This window comes from Podarcis bocagei (genome assembly GCF_964188305.1).
Source record: "Podarcis bocagei genome assembly, chromosome: 3".
Taxonomy (NCBI): Eukaryota; Metazoa; Chordata; class Lepidosauria; order Squamata; family Lacertidae; genus Podarcis; species Podarcis bocagei.
In genome coordinates, this window is record NC_138127.1 from 47469365 (window position 1) to 47489302 (window position 19938).

General features: G+C 40.9%; 1 protein-coding gene across 1 annotated transcript in view; it reads left to right on the forward strand.

Moving 5' to 3' along the window:
- Nucleotides 1-19938, forward strand: part of PEX7 (peroxisomal biogenesis factor 7) — a 55330-nt gene that overhangs the window by 12054 nt on the left and 23338 nt on the right. Inside the window, exons 6-8 of the mRNA XM_081187902.1 lie at nucleotides 16691-16797; nucleotides 18421-18534; nucleotides 19784-19839. Of these exons, the coding sequence (XP_081044028.1) occupies nucleotides 16691-16797; nucleotides 18421-18534; nucleotides 19784-19839 (277 nt within the window). The remainder of the gene's footprint in view (nucleotides 1-16690; nucleotides 16798-18420; nucleotides 18535-19783; nucleotides 19840-19938) is intronic.

The following is a 19938-nucleotide window of genomic DNA, read 5'->3' on the forward strand; positions in this document are numbered from 1 at the left end:
TATGGTTTTCTAGGATTATTGTAGTGGCGGTATTAAGACTTAATGTTTGTATCATGCTTTTGTGTGTTCAGAGTGCTTTGTTCACATTACCTTACTGCTGTTTTTGCAACAAATCATATATATATATATATATATATATATATATATATACACACACACACACACACACACTCTGCAAAAGGCGGGGAGGTTGAAGGCAAACATGAGCAATAGTGGCATCCTATAGCCAATGTTAGTTTGCAAAGTAAGATATCAAACCACAGTTTTATTCTTGGGGGTTTTTTCTCCCCAACTGCATTTTGTTAGTTCTCTGAGTACATAGCATGGAATTGTTGCTTTCAGTAATGATGTCTTGAGGTTACTAATGCATGAATTACTGTGGCCTGACTGTCCGGGTCTAAGAATGGCTGCAGTTAGCATACCAGCCATATCTGGTAAAATTATTTCATAGCCACTAAGCTGTGTGAGCTTCCAATGAGAAAGATGGATTCAGGAGCACTCCCAAGCTCCAAACCTGTTCTTTCAGAGGGAATGCTATCTTGCCCAGAACAGGCAACCGATCAATCTCTCGGACACCCACAGTGCCTCCTGTTTCCCAGAGTCGAAGCTCAGTTTACCATCCATTCCATCACTGCAGCCAGATAACAGTCCAGATAACGCACAGTCTCTTTTGACTCAGATGTTACAGGGAAGTAGAGCTGTGCGTCATCAGCACAGTGACAACATTTTGCCCCAAAGCTCTGAATGACCATACCCAGTGGCTTCATATAGATATCAAACAACATTGGGGACAAGATTGTACCCTGCAGTACACCCGAGTACGAGGACCAGGGAGCCAAAACACAGTTTCCAATGCTACTCTCTGGGCATAACCTTTTAGGTAGGAGTGGAGCCATTGTGAAAGAAGTGATTCCAATATGCATCCCATGGAACCAGTCCAAGAGGATCCCATGGCAAATGTATCAAAAGCTGCTGAAAGATGGAAGAAGCAGTAACAGAGGTGCACTCCTTGCATCCTGCTCTTGATACAGGTCATCCATCAGGGCGACCAAGACTGATTCAGTCCCCAAACTGTGCCTGAACCTAAAGTGAAATGGATCCAAGTAATTCATATTCTCCAGGAACTCCTGCAACTCCTTTGCCACCACCTTACCCAAGAAAGCAGTATTTGCAAACAGGTGGTAGTTGTAAGCCATAGGACTCACATATTACACATTTTTACCTTTACAGCAATAAACATTAACTAAAAATTAGGATTGTGTTTAAGGAAAGATGTACCCTGTGTGTGGGGTTGTTATTTTTAAAGCTCAGCATGTTGTGGAGCTTCTTTGCCTACTGAAGCAGCATAATTAATCTGTTTGATTAGTAGCAGCATGACCATTTCTCTTCTGTGTACCAAATGGATAGGTCAGCCAGATTTTTCTTTCAAGTGTAATGCCATTTAACACTTCAGAGTGATGCATCTTCCTTTCCGCTCCTGAACCAGAATTATTTGAAACCAAATCTAATTTGTTTCAATTGAAATCAGTAAGAAAAGCTGGCTCTAGCCCTCAGCCACATGTAGCTCCTTCACTTGCTGCATGCCTAAAGGATGCTTGAGCTGCAATATTTTGTACATTTCTTGCAATTCCCCACCTGCCCACCATTGGTAAGGGCAGGCTTCTGAGTCTTCTGAGCCAAGCTCCTTCAGATGTAAAACAGCAGGTAAATAAATGCCCTTTCACTAAACAGTTGTGCTGGACTGAAAATTTTAGACCCAAAATTGGACACATACTGTAGTGAAATGGGCATGTTGAACTGTACCTTCCATTTCTTTTGACAGGCCCTTTAAGGACTATTTAATGAGCCATTTTCTCAATCTTTTTGATTAATGAAACACATTATAGAAAGAACAAGATCCAGCGCATAGAGGTAGAACATGGGCATCTCACTGGCTGTACTTCTAAAGATGTCGTCCTTTTCTGACCTTAGTGTTCCAGACTTGCTTCTTCTGCTGCAGCTGCTGCAGCTTTTGCAGGGAAAATATTTTATGCTTTGGCAAACTACAGATTCCTAGTTTTTGTTATTCTTTATGGTACAGAAGTTGAGCCAGGCCAACAAACCAGCTGTGACCATTATGGACCTTGTTTTGAAGAAGATGCCATACTATCACACAGGTCTTTAGAGAAAAATTCCCTGGGACATTTATTGCTGTGCAATAGCAAGAAAAGTTCCAAATAATGAAAGATCATTTTACCTGCTTGTGTTTCCCATCAGTTTTGACTGATTTCTGGGTGAATGGACCAGACCAGAAAGCAATGCAGTTGACTACATTGGGTACTGGAAAAATCACAAAATGTATTCTTCGTTCTCTGGGCTTTCCTTTTAAGAACTGTTCTAGGTCAGAACATTTGGACATCTGGCTAGTTCCGTATTTAGTTATTAGTGTTGACAGTGGCTGGGATCCAAAGAGCCACTTACTCAGTATTGCCCTTACACTGTGACCTTTCCAGTGATACCTTGTTTGATCTGATTGGTTAAGATGAGTGCTGATAAAGCATTTTACTAGGAGAAAATGTTAGTCTGTTTTTGTTTGGTTTTGCTGCTTTGGATTTCCACATCAGATGGATCTCAAGATAAAATGGTTAAGAGTAATTTATCTGGATAGCTTTAAGAGACATATGATGGGAAGCCACAAGTGATGATTTGCCGCTTATGGATGTGATGTAGAAGCTATTTCGTTCTCTGGATTATCCTGTACTATTCAATACAGAAACACATGGCTTCTGTCAAACACTTGGCTTTATTATGTTATTATTATTTAAATATTTATACCACCCTTCATCTGAAAATCACAGGCTGGTGATCTTATATTAAGGCAAAATATGAATTAGCCTTTTGCACATATATATAGCCCCTTCATTCCTTCGTGACATGAGCGATCAAGCGAGTAAGTCTCAAATTAACCATAGTTTCCCATTTTATCTGGACCAGGAAACCATGGTTACCAGCTTTTGATAAAACAGGAAACTATGGCTACTTTGAGACGGCCTGATTAATTAGGGTTATTTAGAGACTGCATTCATGAACAGGCAAAAGGCTTATTCATATACTGGCTTATTAAGTTGAGAGAGGATTGTCTGAACTGGATTTATATCTTTGGTTGTTTATTCCGCATAACCTTACATGCAATCAGTGCTGATTGTCTATCGTTCCCCCTAACATCCCTTTTTACCATGTTGGTTGATGTAGCACTTTGAGATGGCATTTTCAAGGAATGACAAAAAGCAGCCTTCCTCATCCTAGTGACCTCCAGTTGTTTTGGATTACAGTCCCAGTCAGCACAGGCATACTGGCTGGGGCGGATGTGAGTTGTTACCTCCTGGTGCCTTAGACATTAGTTTGGGGGAAAACTGACCTACAGGGATGACCAAGATCTTTCACGAGCTGTGAACATATAAACAACTTTCTTAGCTTGTTATACCAAAAATATCTATGTATATTGGCTTTCTGGATTTTGTATATTTTGCTGATTAGGTTAATTGTGTCAAATGGGTTGGCTGGTGCTGTTTCTTAAGACAGGTGGGTTAGTTTGATTGATTATATGTAATTTTGCCTCTTACATTGTTTCCAGCTCAATAACTTTAAAACTGTCTGCCATACCTATGAGATTTTTGTATGGGTTACCAGTCAAGTCACTGCAAGAGATTAGCTTCAGAAATCTGTTTCATTTTAAGTTGGCTTGAAATGTCACTTGAGAGGCATTTGTGTCCAGCATCAAAATGGGGAGGGGTCCTCTTTGAATGACACCCACTTACTTCTACACAAGCTGATAACCATATGGCTCATGTGGTGGGTGCCCACAAACAGGAGTGCCCTGCCATTCACAAGTTTTCCCAGCAGTAACTGCACACAGCTGGGCATGTGAATGAACCCTGAGCCACTAGCCTGAAAATGAAACATCCTTTGAAGTTATTCAAGGCTGCTCTAAGTAAGGGGCTTTGCTTGCTACCACGATAACAAGGATACGAGTTCATGGAAGAGTTCAAAATGACATCCTTTTCTTAGCTGTGATTCCTGCATTTCAGGGGGTGGACCTAGATGACCCTCTGGGTCCCTTCCAGCTCTACAATTCTGTGAAAAGAGTTAAATTGAAAGCTAGCAAATAACTTACTGTTAAATTAGATTTTTCTATTTGCTGTTCTCCAAAGCCCTAACTGCTGGTGTGTGTTTGTGTGTGTGGCACACACATCCCATCCTATACACGTGAATGGAATTGAAGCTGCAAATGGTTGTTTTATGGGAAAAATGCATTGACAGCTTCAGGCTTTTCATGGAATTCCTCCCATTAATGCAGCAGACACTTAATCAGATTGTCAATATATTGATATATTACAGTATGTTTGACAGTATGTAAATCTCTAAATTCTACTTTAATTCATTGTTTGGGAGAAGGGGAGAATATTATAGGAGAAAAGCAAACAGAAAAATCACTGTATTTATGGTCTAAGAAGTAGAAATAGAAAAAAGTGATTAAATACTTAAGGGGGTGACGGGGGTGGCCCTGCCTGAATGGCATTTCAATTAATGTGTATTCGGCATTAAATACATTTTCCATTTGGAAAGGTGCAAAGCACTTTGCAGAGCTGTTAATACTGTATTCAATCATCTGCACTCCTGTGGGAACGTACCCAGTTGCTTCAGCCCTTGTTTAGAGCCCGAGATCAAGATAGCAACCATGAGTTGTTAAATCGATGTTGTCTATTCTATTCTATTCGGTCATGATGTCAGTACCAGTTTCTGGACTGATAAAGCCGGGTGGGAGATGGGGTGGAAGAGGCTGCTCTGGCTCATGGGCCTGATAAATGTCTGGCTGACAACAAAAGGCTAGCCATGTGGAAAATGTGATTAAAGAAATGACATAAATAACAAAACCGCCTGGTGCTTAAAAGGGTTTAATGAGTCATTGTGCCATTTGCCCAGAAGGTCCCTTCTTCCTACCTGGAAAACAAAGCCGAGTATCACGTAAAGAAGGCCCAAGTGCATCTGATACTCGCATTTGGCACTCCTGAGTGATCTTTTGCCATTCAGTTTTCAGGGCTAGAGGTTGTGATCCATGCTTCCATTTTATCATGAAAATCATCATATTTATATTCAAATACTGTTTATGGCAGACTTGTGAAACCACAAAAGCGATAAGCCTGCAAATATTTTTACTACCTCCTCTAGTACCAGCTTGGAAATGCAGGCTTGCTAGCCTCTTAATAGGCTAGTAAGCAAAATTGCCTTTCACGATACAACCTGGTGAAATTGTGGCCAGATACCAGTGCCTGCTCTGTTTCCATGCCGGTTGTGGTCAAAACCATGTAAGCTGCTGGAGGAGGGAGTGGTCTGTCTTCCCTCTGCCTACCTACACAGTTGCCTGTGTAGAATTGCTGGTCGCTTGTGGCCACCAGGATATTGGTCGTAAATTTGCCACTAAGAAGCTGCTTACAAATCAGATGCTTACTTGTAAGAGGAAAGCACTCTGACACTTATAAATGAGAGCTGCTTTGGCAGCGGGAAGAAATCTGTGAAGCTTGGCATAACAGCCAGCTATTATCTTAACTGCTAGGACTTCAGTTTTAATGTTGCATTCATTTAGAACTTTAATGTGGCTATTACATTTATTTATCCTAATGCAAACTGGTTTTACTCCAGCATTTTCAAGCATCCAGTAAAGTAAATGTGGACTTGCATTTTAGTAGAATTTAGTCACACTGAAGTTTTCCATTCATCATAATTAAGCTTGGCTTCTTCTGGTAGGGCAATTTTCTAAAGGTTTCCCCCAGCTGCAGTAGACTTGTTTTTCTTTTCAGTTTGCACACCAAAGTATCAGTACACACAGAGAAATAGCAAGCTACGTAGCTCTCGAATTAATTAAATTCCTATTTCTCATTCAGCTCTAACATTTTATGTTTAAGAGTTCAACAGCAGTGTTAATGACCATAGTGCATTATGGGAAAATAATTTACACATGAGGAATCTGGAGCTGCAGATAATATGAGACATTGGCAGTCTCCCACAAGCAACTTCAGAACATCAAATTGTTAGGGAAATGTTAACAGACTTTTCCTGGAACTTCTCTAAGAATGGTTTTGATGGGCTACCCGAGTCAGTTTTAGGATGATCTGAATACTCGCACTAAGTACAAAAGTGCTATGTTTTGAGTCCCTGTAGATCAGTAGAAAATTGTTTTCTCTTTTTACATAAGGGGACTTCCGAGGCTAAGAAGCTACAGATTCTTCAGTGTATCTAGTGGCCTCCTTCTAAGGCATGCAGAGCTGACAAAAACACTTAAGTTGAGGTATGCTGGCTATTCTGCCAGCACATCACAAAACATGGCATTATTCCAGCATTGCAGGTATGTTAGTCCAGAATTGTAGGCAGACGCAGCATCATGTTCATTTAGAACTGGCTGTTTGGGTTTCCATGTAATCAGCACACAGCATCCTTGGATATTAGAACTGATTGAAAAGTAACATACCGTATTTTTCCATGTATAAGACTAGGTCCCCCCCCCAAAAAAATGTCAAAAATCAGTGGGCGTCTTATACACGGATAGTGCCAAGGGTGGACTGGCGATTGGTTGTTGCCCCAAAAGCATGTAGAAGGAAAAATACAGTGATTTATGTGTTTTATTGCTATTAAAATTTGGGGGGGGGGGGTTATTGGGTTATTCTTGGTTTTATTTTGATTATTATTTATTCTGTGTTTTTATATCGTGGTTTTATCCTGTACCACTCTGAGACCTGCAGGTATAGGGCGGTATACAATTGTTGCTGTTGTTGTTGCTGCTGTTGCTGTTGTTATTAACAACAATGATAATAATAGGGTGCCCAATGATTTTTACGGTTATTGTTTTCGTTGTTGTTCTCCTTCTGAATGATGCCATGGACTATGGCTAGTGCAATAAAAAGTTTAATTGATAATAATAGTCCAATGAGCTCTTGTTTGACTTCGCAATAAGCTACACAGATAGCAAAGCAAATTTACATTATACTGGTTCCACTTGTAAGACTGGATGAGTTGGTAGGTGCAACCCAATATAAATATGCAAAGTTGGATTTCTCATACCAACACAGTGGTTTGGGATTTCATCATGTATTGGTACATGCTTGCACAGTACATTAATTTAATGATTATCAAAAATTACTTGGTATGTTTATATTTTGTTCTGTAAGCTGTGGCTAAAAATGGTAAAGTTGTTTCCATTTTGCTTAGGCCTATATATTCCTAGTATACATTGTTATTATGGCAGATACTTTAACAGCAGTGTTAGTAACTAACTGTCATGAGGACTGAGTCTGAACTAGTGTAGTGCATTATCTATATCCTTTAGATTTGGCCCATGGGGAGGAATTTTAATGTACAGGTGCTAAAATAGTCTAAATTTGTTGCTGCCAGAGGTTCATCTATTAGTACGCCTGGCACCATCATTGCCTGCATTTAGGTGCTAAGCTAAAATGTTTGTTTACTCAGGCCTTTGACTGTTCACTTGGAGGGAGGCGAGTTGTGGGTGGTGAGGAATTGGCCAGTTTTAGTGTTCATATTCTACCTGGGAAGGGACGCGTGTAGCGCTGTGCGTTAAACCACAGAGCCTAGGACTTGAAGATCGGAAGGTCGGCGGTTCGAATCCCCGCGATGGGTTGAGCTCCCGTTGCTCAGTCCCTGCTCCTGCACCGCTCTGGTGGGAAGGTAAACAGTGTTTCCGTGCACTGCTCTGGTTCGCCAGAAGCGGCTTAGTCATGCTGGCCACATGACCTGGAAGCTGTACGCCAGCTCCCTCAGCCAATAAAGTGAGATGAGCACCGCAACCCCAGAGTCGGCCACGACTGGACCTTTACCTTTTATTCTAGCTGGGTGGCTGGGATTCGTCCTTTTACAAATATTCTTGGATTAGTAAGTTCAGGTATGGTGTTTTACAATTGATTTATATATGGTTTTAATTTCACTTTGGGACACCCATTTGTGTGTGAAAAGTGATGACTAAATACAATAAATAAAATTTAGAAGAAATACGGGGACTTTGACAATGTTACATTCTCTGTCATTTCTGAGCCTAGAAAAACTGGTTCCTCTGTTGTTCCTTGAGACCTGAAGCTGTTCAGCATCTCAGACTACCTGCTAGCTCCCGTAAAGCCACTTGGCAGCATAAGGACCAGTAGCCTTTTAAGACTTTACTGTGGGGACCTTGTTTTGGCCACAGCAGATATGTGAAGTGTGAACAAGAGACCTATGTACTTAAAAACTTGCGTGTACCCAGCTGGGAGACCTGATTTGTATGCTATTCTCTGAGAAGTATACACAGGTATTGAGGGATATGCATTTGTAAGCAAGTTTGCTGCATAAAAGTGTGATGTGACCTTTATGAGAGATGTCAAACAGACAGCAGGCTTTTTAACAATGGGTCAGAAATCCTTAAATTATTTATTGATTTATTAAATTTGTGTCCAAGCCTTAAAGGATGATGTTCACAGTTCTTGTTGTTTTAAAAAAGAACAACCTAGTAATTTTTTTTCAGACAAGTGAGACCCATTATTAAAATAAAAAAAATCCTATCTGCAGTATGGATGAAGACCTTGGCCTTGGCACTAGTAGCCATTTTCAGCTGCCACGTACTTCATGAGTTTAATGTTAGTCAGATCTATTATATGGGGAAATGAGGCGAATATTCCATTTTGGAATGCAGCATCCCAGATCATGGCACCCTAGTAGTAAATTCGATCTGCGGGCTGCTATAATTAGGCCTGAATAAATGAGCTTTTATTTATAACCTATCATGAATATTATGCAATAAATTAGCATAAATGTGACACAGCACTTTGTGTAGTATTTTTTTATTTATTTGTCATCTAGTAAAATGTTACATAAATGTTGACCATGAAAATATGCTTTCATTAGCCAGAAACTCACAAATACAAAAACAAAAAAATTATACACCGTGTGAAAGTGAATCTTGTGCATAAGAAGCATGTTGAGGAACTTGAATGAAGAGCTGAGTATCTTTAATATGTTTTTGCTTGGTTATATTTTGATGGAAATATGAAGGTGAGAAATGAATGAAAAGAATGTAAATGAGAATGAATTTATGTCAGGAGGAGGCGGTTCTACAGTCAAACCTTGGTTGTCGAATGTAGTCCATTCCAGAAGCCCATTCAGCTTCCGAAATGTTTGACAACTGAGGCTCGGCTTCCAATTGGTTGCAAGAGCTTCCTTCACTCAAGCAGAAGCCACTTTGGACGTTCGGCTTCTGAAAAACATTTGAAAACCGGAGCATTTACTTTCGGATTTTCAGCATTCGGCAGCTGAAACGTTCCAAAACAGAGGCGTTCAGGAGCCGAGCTTTGACTGTACAGTACTCGATCTAAACCAGGGGTAGTCAACCTTTTTATACCTACTGCCCACTAATGCATCTTTCTTGATGGTAAAATTTCCATACCCACCCACCAGTGCTCAATGGAAGGATTCAGCTTATGCCGTAGAACCCTCTACTGCCATCCATTTAACGAAATTTAACAGAATAATGACAGCAAGTTGCATTAGTTTTCTACCCACAGCAGTTAAATGCTCCTCACTCCTCCCCAACCCTTTTTTACTCTTGTTCACCTAGATACAGGGCTGTCTTTAGCATGCGCCGCTGGGGGTGCAAAGATCCACCTAGCACCCCCAAATTTAGTTTAGCCCCCAAATTAACTTTTATTATGCTTATGTCACTATTATCATTTAATAAATAGCGCTCACGCCTGTGCGGCTCCAAAAGGAGTTTTTGTGTGTGTGTTTTGTTTAAAACCAGCTTTTCTGAAGAAGACAAAGAACACATTGGGAGTCGGTGTAAAGACTCCACACATGCACTTATGGTCATAGGGAGGTGTCTGAAAGATGAGACATGCGTGGGAGAGCTTTTCATTGTTGGAGCAACCTTATTGCCAGAGGAGCTGGGAAGGCCCTTGCGAGCGTATACGAGTTCTTCTTTTGGAGCCGGTGCACGCTCCCGTCGCTAGATAAGCGTGTTCTCTTTCTGTCTGTCTCCCCCTCTTTCTTGTCATTCTCCCTCCTCTCGGCTTTGGTGAGCGAGACTTTCCAGAGAGCTCTCCCTGCAGGCGGCACGAGATCAGTCGTGTCAAAGGTGCCTCTGACCCCGTTGCCACATAGCAGCTCAATACAATACACTTAGGCAGCTTCAGCAGCAGGCACCTGGCACCCCCCAGAACTCGGTCCTGGGTGCCCCACACCCCTTACACCACTGGGTGAAGATGGCCCTGCCCAGATACATCTTAGGCCCAACTCATCACCTGCTTAGCCTCTGCTTAAGCATCAAAGTAGATAATGGGCCAGACTTTTGTTTCTGGAGAGAAATGGAATGAATGAGCCCAGTATTTGCAACCTGCGAGGTCAGGCCCAGTGTTGGAACATGGCATGGTGGCGTGAAAGACCATGTAGATCAGCAGTGCCAAGCAGACTCTTGCGGGCATGGCTTTCGTGTATATCTGCATGGGTGGTTGTTGTTGTTTTTTAAGTTTGACCTTTTAGTTTTACTGCCCAGCACTGATAGGAGAGATGATCAACTGGGTGCCTGCATTCACAGCCATTTTTTAAGTTTCCCATTTTTTAAGTTTCCTCTGAGCCCAGCCCTCAACATAGAAACACAACAGCAGGACCAGAGGCATTGTGGGAAAATAAAGATTGTGGCAGTTGCGCCATTTTTCTAACTGTGCTGGGCCATAAGTACTAGTGTTGTTTTAAACATTGCTGTAGCAATTGCTAGGGTAGTGCTGGGACAGCCATGGTGGGGAGAGTCCACTAGGCCACTTTCCCCAAGGATGCTTTAAACTTCTGCCAGTCCTAAGGGTGGGGGTTTCTGTGAGAAAAACAAGTTCAAATCTTCATTCACTGTGCTAGACTAATTGCAGTTATTTGGATATAGGCCAATAAAATAAGCCTGCTGTGATCTTCTCGGATTTTATTTTTCTGACTTTAAAAAAACTGATTCTGATTCTTTGCCACTGGCAAGATTACATGCTACTGCTACATCCTATAGCCAATAGACATTTCTTGGCAGTAGGTACAGGCTGCCATGCCAGGGTTAGAATCATAGAATCATAGAATCATAGAATCATAGAGTTGGAAGAGACCACAAGGGCCATCGAGTCCAACCCCCTGCCAAGCAGGAAACACCATCAGAGCACTCCTGACATATGGTTGTCAAGCCTCTGCTTAAAGACCTCCAAAGTTGGAGACTCCACCACACTCCTTGGCAGCAAATTCCACTGTCGAACAGCTCTTACTGTCAGGAAGTTCTTCCGAATGTTTAGGTGGAATCTTCTTTCTTGTAGTTTGAATCCATTGCTCCGTGTCCGCTTCTCTTGAGCAGCAGAAAACAACCTTTCTCCCTCCTCTATGTGACATCCTTTTATATATTTGAACATGGCTATCATATCACCCCTTAACCTCCTCTTCTCCAGGCTAAACATGCCCAGCTCCCTTAGCCGTTCCTCATAAGGCATCGTTTCCAGGCCTTTGACCATTTTGGTTGCCCTCCTCTGGACACGTTCCAGTTTGTCAGTGTCCTTCTTGAACTGTGGTGCCCAGAACTGGACACAGTACTCCAGGTGAGGTCTGACCAGAGCAGAATACAGTGGCACTATTACTTCCCTTGATCTAGATGCTATACTCCTATTGATGCAGCCCAGAATTGCATTGGCTTTTTTAGCTGCCGCGTCACACTGTTGGCTCATGTCAAGTTTGTGGTCAACCAAGACTCCTAGATCCTTTTCACATGTACTGCTCTCAAGCCAGGTGTCCCCCATCTTGTATTTGTGCCTCTCATTTTTTTTTGCCCAAGTGCAATACTTTACATTTCTCCCTGTTAAAATTCATCTTGTTTATTTTGGCCCAGTTCTCTAATCTGTCAAGGTCGTTTTGAAGTGTGATCCCGTCCTCTGGGGTGTTAGCCACCCCTCCCAGTTTGGTGTCATCTGCAAATTTGATCAGGATGCCCTTGAGTCCATCATCCAAGTCGTTGATAAAGATGTTGAATAAGACCGGGCCCAAGACAGAACCCTGTGGCACCCCACTAGTCACTCTTCTCCATGATGAAGAGGAACCATTGATGAGCACTCTTTGGGATCGGTCAGTCAGCCAGTTACAAATCCACTGAGTGGTAGCATAGTCAAGACCGCATTTTACCAGTTTCTTTACAAGAATATCATGGGGCACCTTGTCAAATGCCTTGCTGAAATCAAGGTAGGCTACATCCACTGCATTCCCTTCATCTACCAGGCTTGTAATTCTGTCAAAAAACGAGATCAGGTTAGTCTGACATGACTTATTTTTCAGAAATCCATGCTGACTATTGGTGATCACAGCATTCCTTTCTAGGTGCGCGCAGACTGTTTGCTTAATGATCTGCTCCAGAATCTTCCCTGGTATTGATGTCAGACTGACTGGGCGGTAATTATTTGGGTCCTCTCTTTTCCCCTTTTTGAAAATAGGGACAACATTTGCCCTCCTCCAGTCTGCCGGGACTTCGCCTGTTCTCCAGGAATTCTCAAAGATGACTGCCAGTGGTTCTGAGATCACATCTGCCAGTTCTTTTAATACTCTTGGATGCAGTTCATCTGGCCCTGGAGACTTGAATACATCTAAACTGGCCAAGTATTCTTGTACTATCTCCTTAGTTATTCTGGGCTGTGTTTCCTTTGCTGAATCATTTGCTCCAAATTCTTCAGGTCGGGCATTGTTTTCCTTATCGGAGAAGACTGAGGCAAAGAAGGCATTGAGAAGTTCAGCCCTTTCTGTGTCCCCTGTTTGCATTTCACCATCTTCTCCTCTGAGTGACCCCACTGTTTCTTTGTTCTTCCTTTTGCTACGAACATACCCATAGAAGCCTTTTTTGTTGCTTTTAACCTCTCTAGCAAGCCTGAGTTCATTCTGTGCTTTAGCTTTTCTGACTTTGTGTCTACACGTGCTGGCTATTTGTTTGAATTCCTCTTTGGTGGTTTCCCCCCTTTTCCATTTTTTGTACACATCCTTTTTTAATCTTAACTCAGTTAAAAGTTCTTTAGATAGCCACCCTGGCTTCTTTAGGCACCTTCCATGTTTCCGTCTCATTGGTATTGCCTGATGTTGTGCTTTTAGTATCTCCCTCTTAACAAACTCCCAGCCATCATGAACTCCCTTTCCTTTTAGTATTACTGTCCATGGGATCCCACCCAGCACTTCCCTAAGTTTTATGAAGTCAGCTTTCTTAAAGTCAAGAAATTGAGTCCTAGTATGCTTGGCTGCTCCTTTCCGCTGTATAGTAAACTTCAGAAGAGCATGATCACTCGCGCCTAATGATCCTTCCACTTCTACCCCACTAACCAGATCATCAACATTGGTTAGGACCAGATCTAAAATGGCTGTTCCTCTTGTTGCTTCTCCCACTTTCTGGACAATGAAGTTGTCTGCAAGGCCAGTGAGGAATCTGTTTGACCTTATGCTCTTGGCTGAGTTTGACATCCAACAAATATCCGGGTAATTGAAGTCCCCCATTACTACTATCTCCCTTCCTTTTGCATGCTTGGCCATCTGTTCCAGGAAGGCATCATCTATGTCCTCCGTTTGGTTTGGGGATCTATAGTAAACTCCCACAATGAGGTCCCTGTTATTCTTCTCTCCCTTAATTTTGACCCAAATGCTCTCACTTTGGCTTTGAGGTTCTGAATCTTGGATCTCTTCACAGGTATACACATCCCTGACATATAACGCCACTCCTCCTCCTTTCTTGTCTGGTCTGTTTCTCTGAAATAGATTGTATCCCCCCATTATTACATTCCAATCATGGGACTTATCCCACCAGGTTTCAGTGATGCCTATTATGTCATATTTAGTTTGCTGTACCAAGAGCTCAAGCTCATCTTGTTTATTTCCCATGCTTTGCGCATTAGTGTACAGACATTGAAGTCCATTAATCATTCCCCCGTGTCTCTTATTTAAGGATTTTTTCCTCCCACCACTAGGTCTGCGTGCTGTTTGCTCCATTTGGTCTATGACATTTGGATGATCATCTTCATCAATTGATAGGCTCCTACCTTCAGGAGCACTGTCTCCCTCCCCCACATTAGTCAGTTTAAAGCCCTCCTGATGAGGTTTCTGAGATTTTTGGCAAAAACATTTCTCCCAACCGTTGTGAGGTGCAGCCCATCGCTTGCCAGAAGTCCATCTTCAAGAAACTGCAGTCCGTGATTGTTGTTAAAAAACCACTATCCTTTTCAGTAAGCTGTGATTAGTGATTCGGGAATAGAGGACAAGCAGTGGCTCCCTCCAGACTGCTACCATTCATTCCCACACTTGGGAAAGAGAGGCTGCAAAGAACACCTGTGCCCTTAGGCAAGAACACATAGCTGTCTGCACTTGTGCAGACATGCATTTTGGTAAGTGGTGGGAAACCATTGGACCAGAATTCACCCCATCGTCTAGGAATTTGTTCCCACGTGGGTTTTGGGCTTATGCCTTATCCCAGTCTTCTGAGTCATCAATACCAGGAAACTTTATTTATTTATTTAACAACCTTAGTATATTACTACTTGAACATAATAGCTTTGGGCGCATGTGGAGTGAGGCAGTCCTTCACGTTAACTGGTCCCAAGCTGTTGAGGACTTTATATACATTAAGAGTATCAACTTGAATATGGCCCAGTCATCAATTGACAGCCAGTTTGTATCTCTGAGCGAGGATATTTTATGCTTACAAGGTATTGCTCCTGTCAGTAATTGTACTGCAGCATTCTGCACTAACTACCAAATGCCAGGAGAGATCTGTGTTCTGTTGTCTTCATTTGGCTTCATTCAAAGCCCATAACATTCTGAAGTACCAAAGAGCCATCCTGGCCCCACAATGCTAGAGAGAATAATCACAGACAATTGTGTCAACCGCCTGTCTCATCTAGACTAGGGCTTTGACAGGATTGGAAAATGTTTAGTTTTTGCTTACGGTTGCTTGTTCTCCAGGTGTCCTTGTGTCACAAATATCCAAAAATACTCATACTCCTTCGCTTCTGTACTACATCCAAGTGTTTGTGTGTGTATTAATCAGTTAAAGGCAGACTGTCAAGTATTCTGGGCAGCAAAATGTGGGTTATCATCAAAAACTGTTGCCTTATGACAATTTTCCACCAAGTATAATGCTGACATAAAACAGATTTTCTTTTAATTGTATCTCATCTTGAATTGTTCCCAGTGGCTGAAACAACCTCCCACTTCCATCTGGCAGTCTCACTTCTTCAGACTTTTCTGCACCCTCATCTACAGAATCATTTCTGAGCTTTACTTTTTTCTAATTTTTGCCATTGGTTAACCAGTCACTACTTTATCCTCTCATATATTTTATCCCATTTTTAATTTTTAATCCTTGTTACTTTTTAAAATCAGGATTTATAACATAGAGTCCTGTCATTTATCACACAAAATTAAATCTTAATAGCAGCATTGTGGTGCAACGGGATCGGTGAACATGTTCAGTACCAATATTGGGAAATACTTGCATTGCAGCTGGGAAAGGGCTGTAGCTCACTGGAGGAGCATGTGCTTTGTATGCAAAAAGGTCACAGATTCAATCCTTGGCATCTCCAGGTAAGCATGGGAGAGATCCTTGCCTGAAGCCCAGGAGAACAGCTGCCAGGCTGTGTCAGCAATAGTGAGATAGATAGACCAATGGTCTGAGTTGATACACAGCAGCTACTTGGGTAATATCACTGGGATAAGATGAAAATACAAGGCAGAACAAATAGGTTTTGAAGCAGCAACAGGGGTTTTGAGCCATGGAGTCCAAAGTAGTAGGGGTCCAGTTCTACAGATGAAGGCAGATCACCAGCCTGTTTTAATAAGCCCTTGACCGTTCTTTACCACTACATAACACTTATGCTTATCACTGGTTAGAAGTTTTAGTTGAATTGGGTTCTTATTGTCATTTATGCTCTTTTAAAGGAAAGCCATTCTTTGATACTGTTGCAGCAAAACAGGCCTGTGCCCAGTTTCCTTTTTCCTTTTATTGAACAGGGAGGCGCTCATTGCATATACATCTCTGTGTGTTATAGATTAGATTGGTTCTAGAGCTGGGCAGCGGGCAAGGATAAATGGTGCTGGGCAAGGAAATTTTATAAATATTTGTAGAGCAATTGGAGTAGTCTAATGTTTAAGCAAGTGGTTGATATAACTGAGTTCTAACTGAATTTGGATTCTCTGCTATATGTTTTGATGTTGCAGTTGTGCATTTACTGTCTACTGTGAACCATTTTGAGGGTGTCTGTTGGGCCAATAGTAGTTGGTATGGCTTTTATTTTTAACAAAATTATAATTACGTAGCGGATTTTAAGAATGTTACACAGGTTGTTGATATTGACCAAATCATATATCCTTACAAACAAAAAACACATACCAAAACAAGGAATAAATGCAAACAATGAGAAACGAGACTGAATCTTGCATTGGTTGTTTTTTTAAATGGAGAATTACTGTTGTTAATTCCATCTTGTAGCTTTCTTATTCATTTTTATTTTTCATGTGGTGTTTGATTTGTAAGCTTTGCTAGGTGCAAGCTTAAAAGCTTCACCATTGTGATTATATGAAGAATTGAATGGATGTGTATTGGAAACAGGAAAAGCATTACTTTTTAGTGCTTCTATTTCAGGTGACCAGACTTTAAGAATTTGGGATGCAAAATCGCCAAGACCCCCAGTGATCATTCCTGCTCACCAGGCGGAGATTTTAAGTTGTGATTGGTGCAAGTATGATCAGGTATGATAGCTGGAAATAATATATTTCTAAACTTTCAGTGGTCATGTTTCTGGCGGCTTGGTAACGTATAGACAAGGAACTTGCTAAAGTTAAGCACTTTGGACAGATTTCATTGGGAGAGACAGAAGCACTTGCTTAACTCTTACTTTAAAATTGCTCTCCCCTTTTTAAATGCCACTATCAATATTAACTTACAAAAAATGAATATTTAACTTCTCTATTGTTATCCTTAATTTGCTACTTGTTTAATTAATACCCCTATGAGAACCAAAAGAACACCATTGTCTTAGATCAGGGTGAGGAACCTTTTTTGGCCTAGCGGGCCAGATCTATATCTCCCCCACACTGCAGGCCAACTTTGACAACCTGTCAATCATTTGGTGTTGTAATGACATCATTATGGTAGGAGGAGATTGAACTCCTTATGCATGACTGTTGATCATTGCCCTTCCAAAGAGGTGTCCTTGTATTGATTCTAGAATTAAGAGTTTGTGCGATTGACATCTTGGTTTTATTGGCATTCCTGTTGGTTGTTGTTCATTGTCTGAACATGTGCATCCAATTAGCATTATAGGCTACTACAGTGGTACCTCGGGTTACATACGCTTCAGGTTACAGACTCCGCTAACCCAGAAATATTACCTCGGGTTAAGAACTTTGCTTCAGGGTGAGAACAGAAATCGCGCAGCAGTGGCGCAGCGGCAGCAGGAGGCCCCTTTAGCTAAAGTGGTGCTTCAGGTTAAGAACAGTTTCAGGTTAAGAACGGACCTCCGGAACGAATTAAGTACTTAACCCGAGGTACCACTGTATTTAGAAAAATGTTACCTGGATGCATAAGTCTTATTTTAATCATCTATAAGTTCAGTGTTACTTAGACAATAGACTAAACATTACCTGTTGCCTGCCTATCTGTAATGCTATATAAAGTTCATAAACCTTCTCAAATTTTTCAGCAGTGTTAGCAGTTAGTAATGACAAAATAGACACATATTCCATGAAGGGAGTCCACGAATAAAATTGCACATTTACATTAAAAGTAATGGGGATATAGAAGCAGAATGGATAAAGGCAAGGAAAACAGAATATGGATATTGATTTAAACTAACTGACTTCATCTTTAGCTGTGGATTGATCTTTTAGTTTTTTACTTATACATATTTTTGGAAACAGTGACACTGGTGTGCAAGCCTGGTTGCAGAACACTGCTCTAGTATTTAAAGCATTTCTCTCAATCACGTATACTGTCTGTCAGCTCTAGATTGATACCAGTATTTGTCTGAGGCTGTACTCCTATACACATTTTCCTGGAAGTCTCACTGATTAGTATTAGTATTGTTAATTTCTGTCCCAGCTAACATTGTGCCCAAGTGAATCTTGGTTTATCTTGTTCTGTGACATACTGCTTTTATTTGATCTATTTTCCCATTTTTGTACAACACCTTGGTGTAGTAAATTGTAAGCCTCTAAGAATTCTGCAATATATAAAAAAAAATGAACTCAATAGGGCTTACTTCTGAGGAGACATTATAGGATTGTGCTGTTAACAACTATTCTTTAAGTTTAGCATTTGAAAGCTACACATATATTTACTTTAACCCATTCTACGTTTTATTAAATTACCAGAACTTGCTGGTATCAGGTGCTGTTGACTGCAGTTTGAAAGGCTGGGATTTGAGGAACATCCGACAGCCAGTATTCAAGCTCTTTGGGCATACATATGCTATAAGAAGACTCAAAGTAAGTTTAAAAAAAATATATTATTAGATTTCTAGTTTGCTGTACATATATCACTAACATAGAAAGTCTGTGTAATGGAGTTAATGAATGCACAGACACCCCTTAAACATTTGTTTTGGAATCACTTTTATGATTAAAATCTGGCAGTAACCTGGCTCCATTTTTGTGCCTAGTTCTGCACTGGGGAGCACATTCCATAGACAGGGCACCTTGGCCCAGAAGGTCCCCTCTGAATCTGCTGTTCAGAAGAAAAACCACACCACTCCCATTGGGCTTGCCTACCCTTTAGGTATTCCTAAGTAACTCTTTGGACCGCAGCCACTTCAGTAGGTGATTGTGCAAAGAAGTCCCTGTGCAAATACCTTGCTTCCATCTTGTGGATAAAGTGCACTTTTTTTGTTGATACTTTCAGATAGTATGCTGAAGTGGTTGCTATGATGAAATATGGAACTTATGTCAGATATCTTTTTGAAGTTCTTGCTACTTGTTTAAAACAAGAGAGAGAGAAATGAAAGAATATTAGGACTATAAACTTTGCTGGGTGGCAGTGGTGAGGAGAATGAAAATTATTATTTTTCACCATTGACGTGCTTGAAAATGATGAGTTAAAATTTTAATTGTGTAAGAGCCAAAAATGAGGTTGACAGAGTTTGGCTCTTGGCTCCTATCTTTGCCGCAGCCTTTGTTTCATCCCCACTGTGTCTGCCAAGGACTATAATAATATATCTACTCTCCCTTATGGGTGAAATTATGAGACTCTTGTGCTGTTGCCAGATTTCAAGCTTGAATCCAGTTTTCTTAATAATAGTAATTAAATTAAAAGAGGGTATTGGAAGAAAATATGGCCTTGTATAGAGTAGCAGTATAGAGTATATCTCTCTCTTAAATGTTCTGTGAAATGATACAGAATGGAAAAGGATACTGCTGCTGAATTGGGATGAGCATTTAAACACTTTGACCATTCATAGGTTGAGAACTCATGCTCATTCTGCAGCCCAAGGGAAAATGTAATAGCCACCTTGGGTGACTGTCATGTAAGGGATTTTAAATGGAGTTGAGAACTTAATTTATGGTAGAGCTGTTGGGTGCTTCTACTGTATAATAAAATAGAAGCCGGTAACTTTAAAGCAGTCTTTGTACTGAGTAATATACTTTATTATGACCCTTTACAAAATTCTATTCTTAGTTAACTTATATATCTCTCTCCTATATTTGTGCTGTTAATATATGTATCTTTATCTCTTTGTAGTTTTCACCATTTCATGCTACTATATTAGCTTCCTGCTCCTATGATTTTACTGTGAGGTACTGTAATTTTAAAATTATTTTTATTATTGTTGTTGTTGTCATATACGCAAAATGTCTTGCACTTTATGAATCATGTGCTAATTTTTGCTTCCAGTC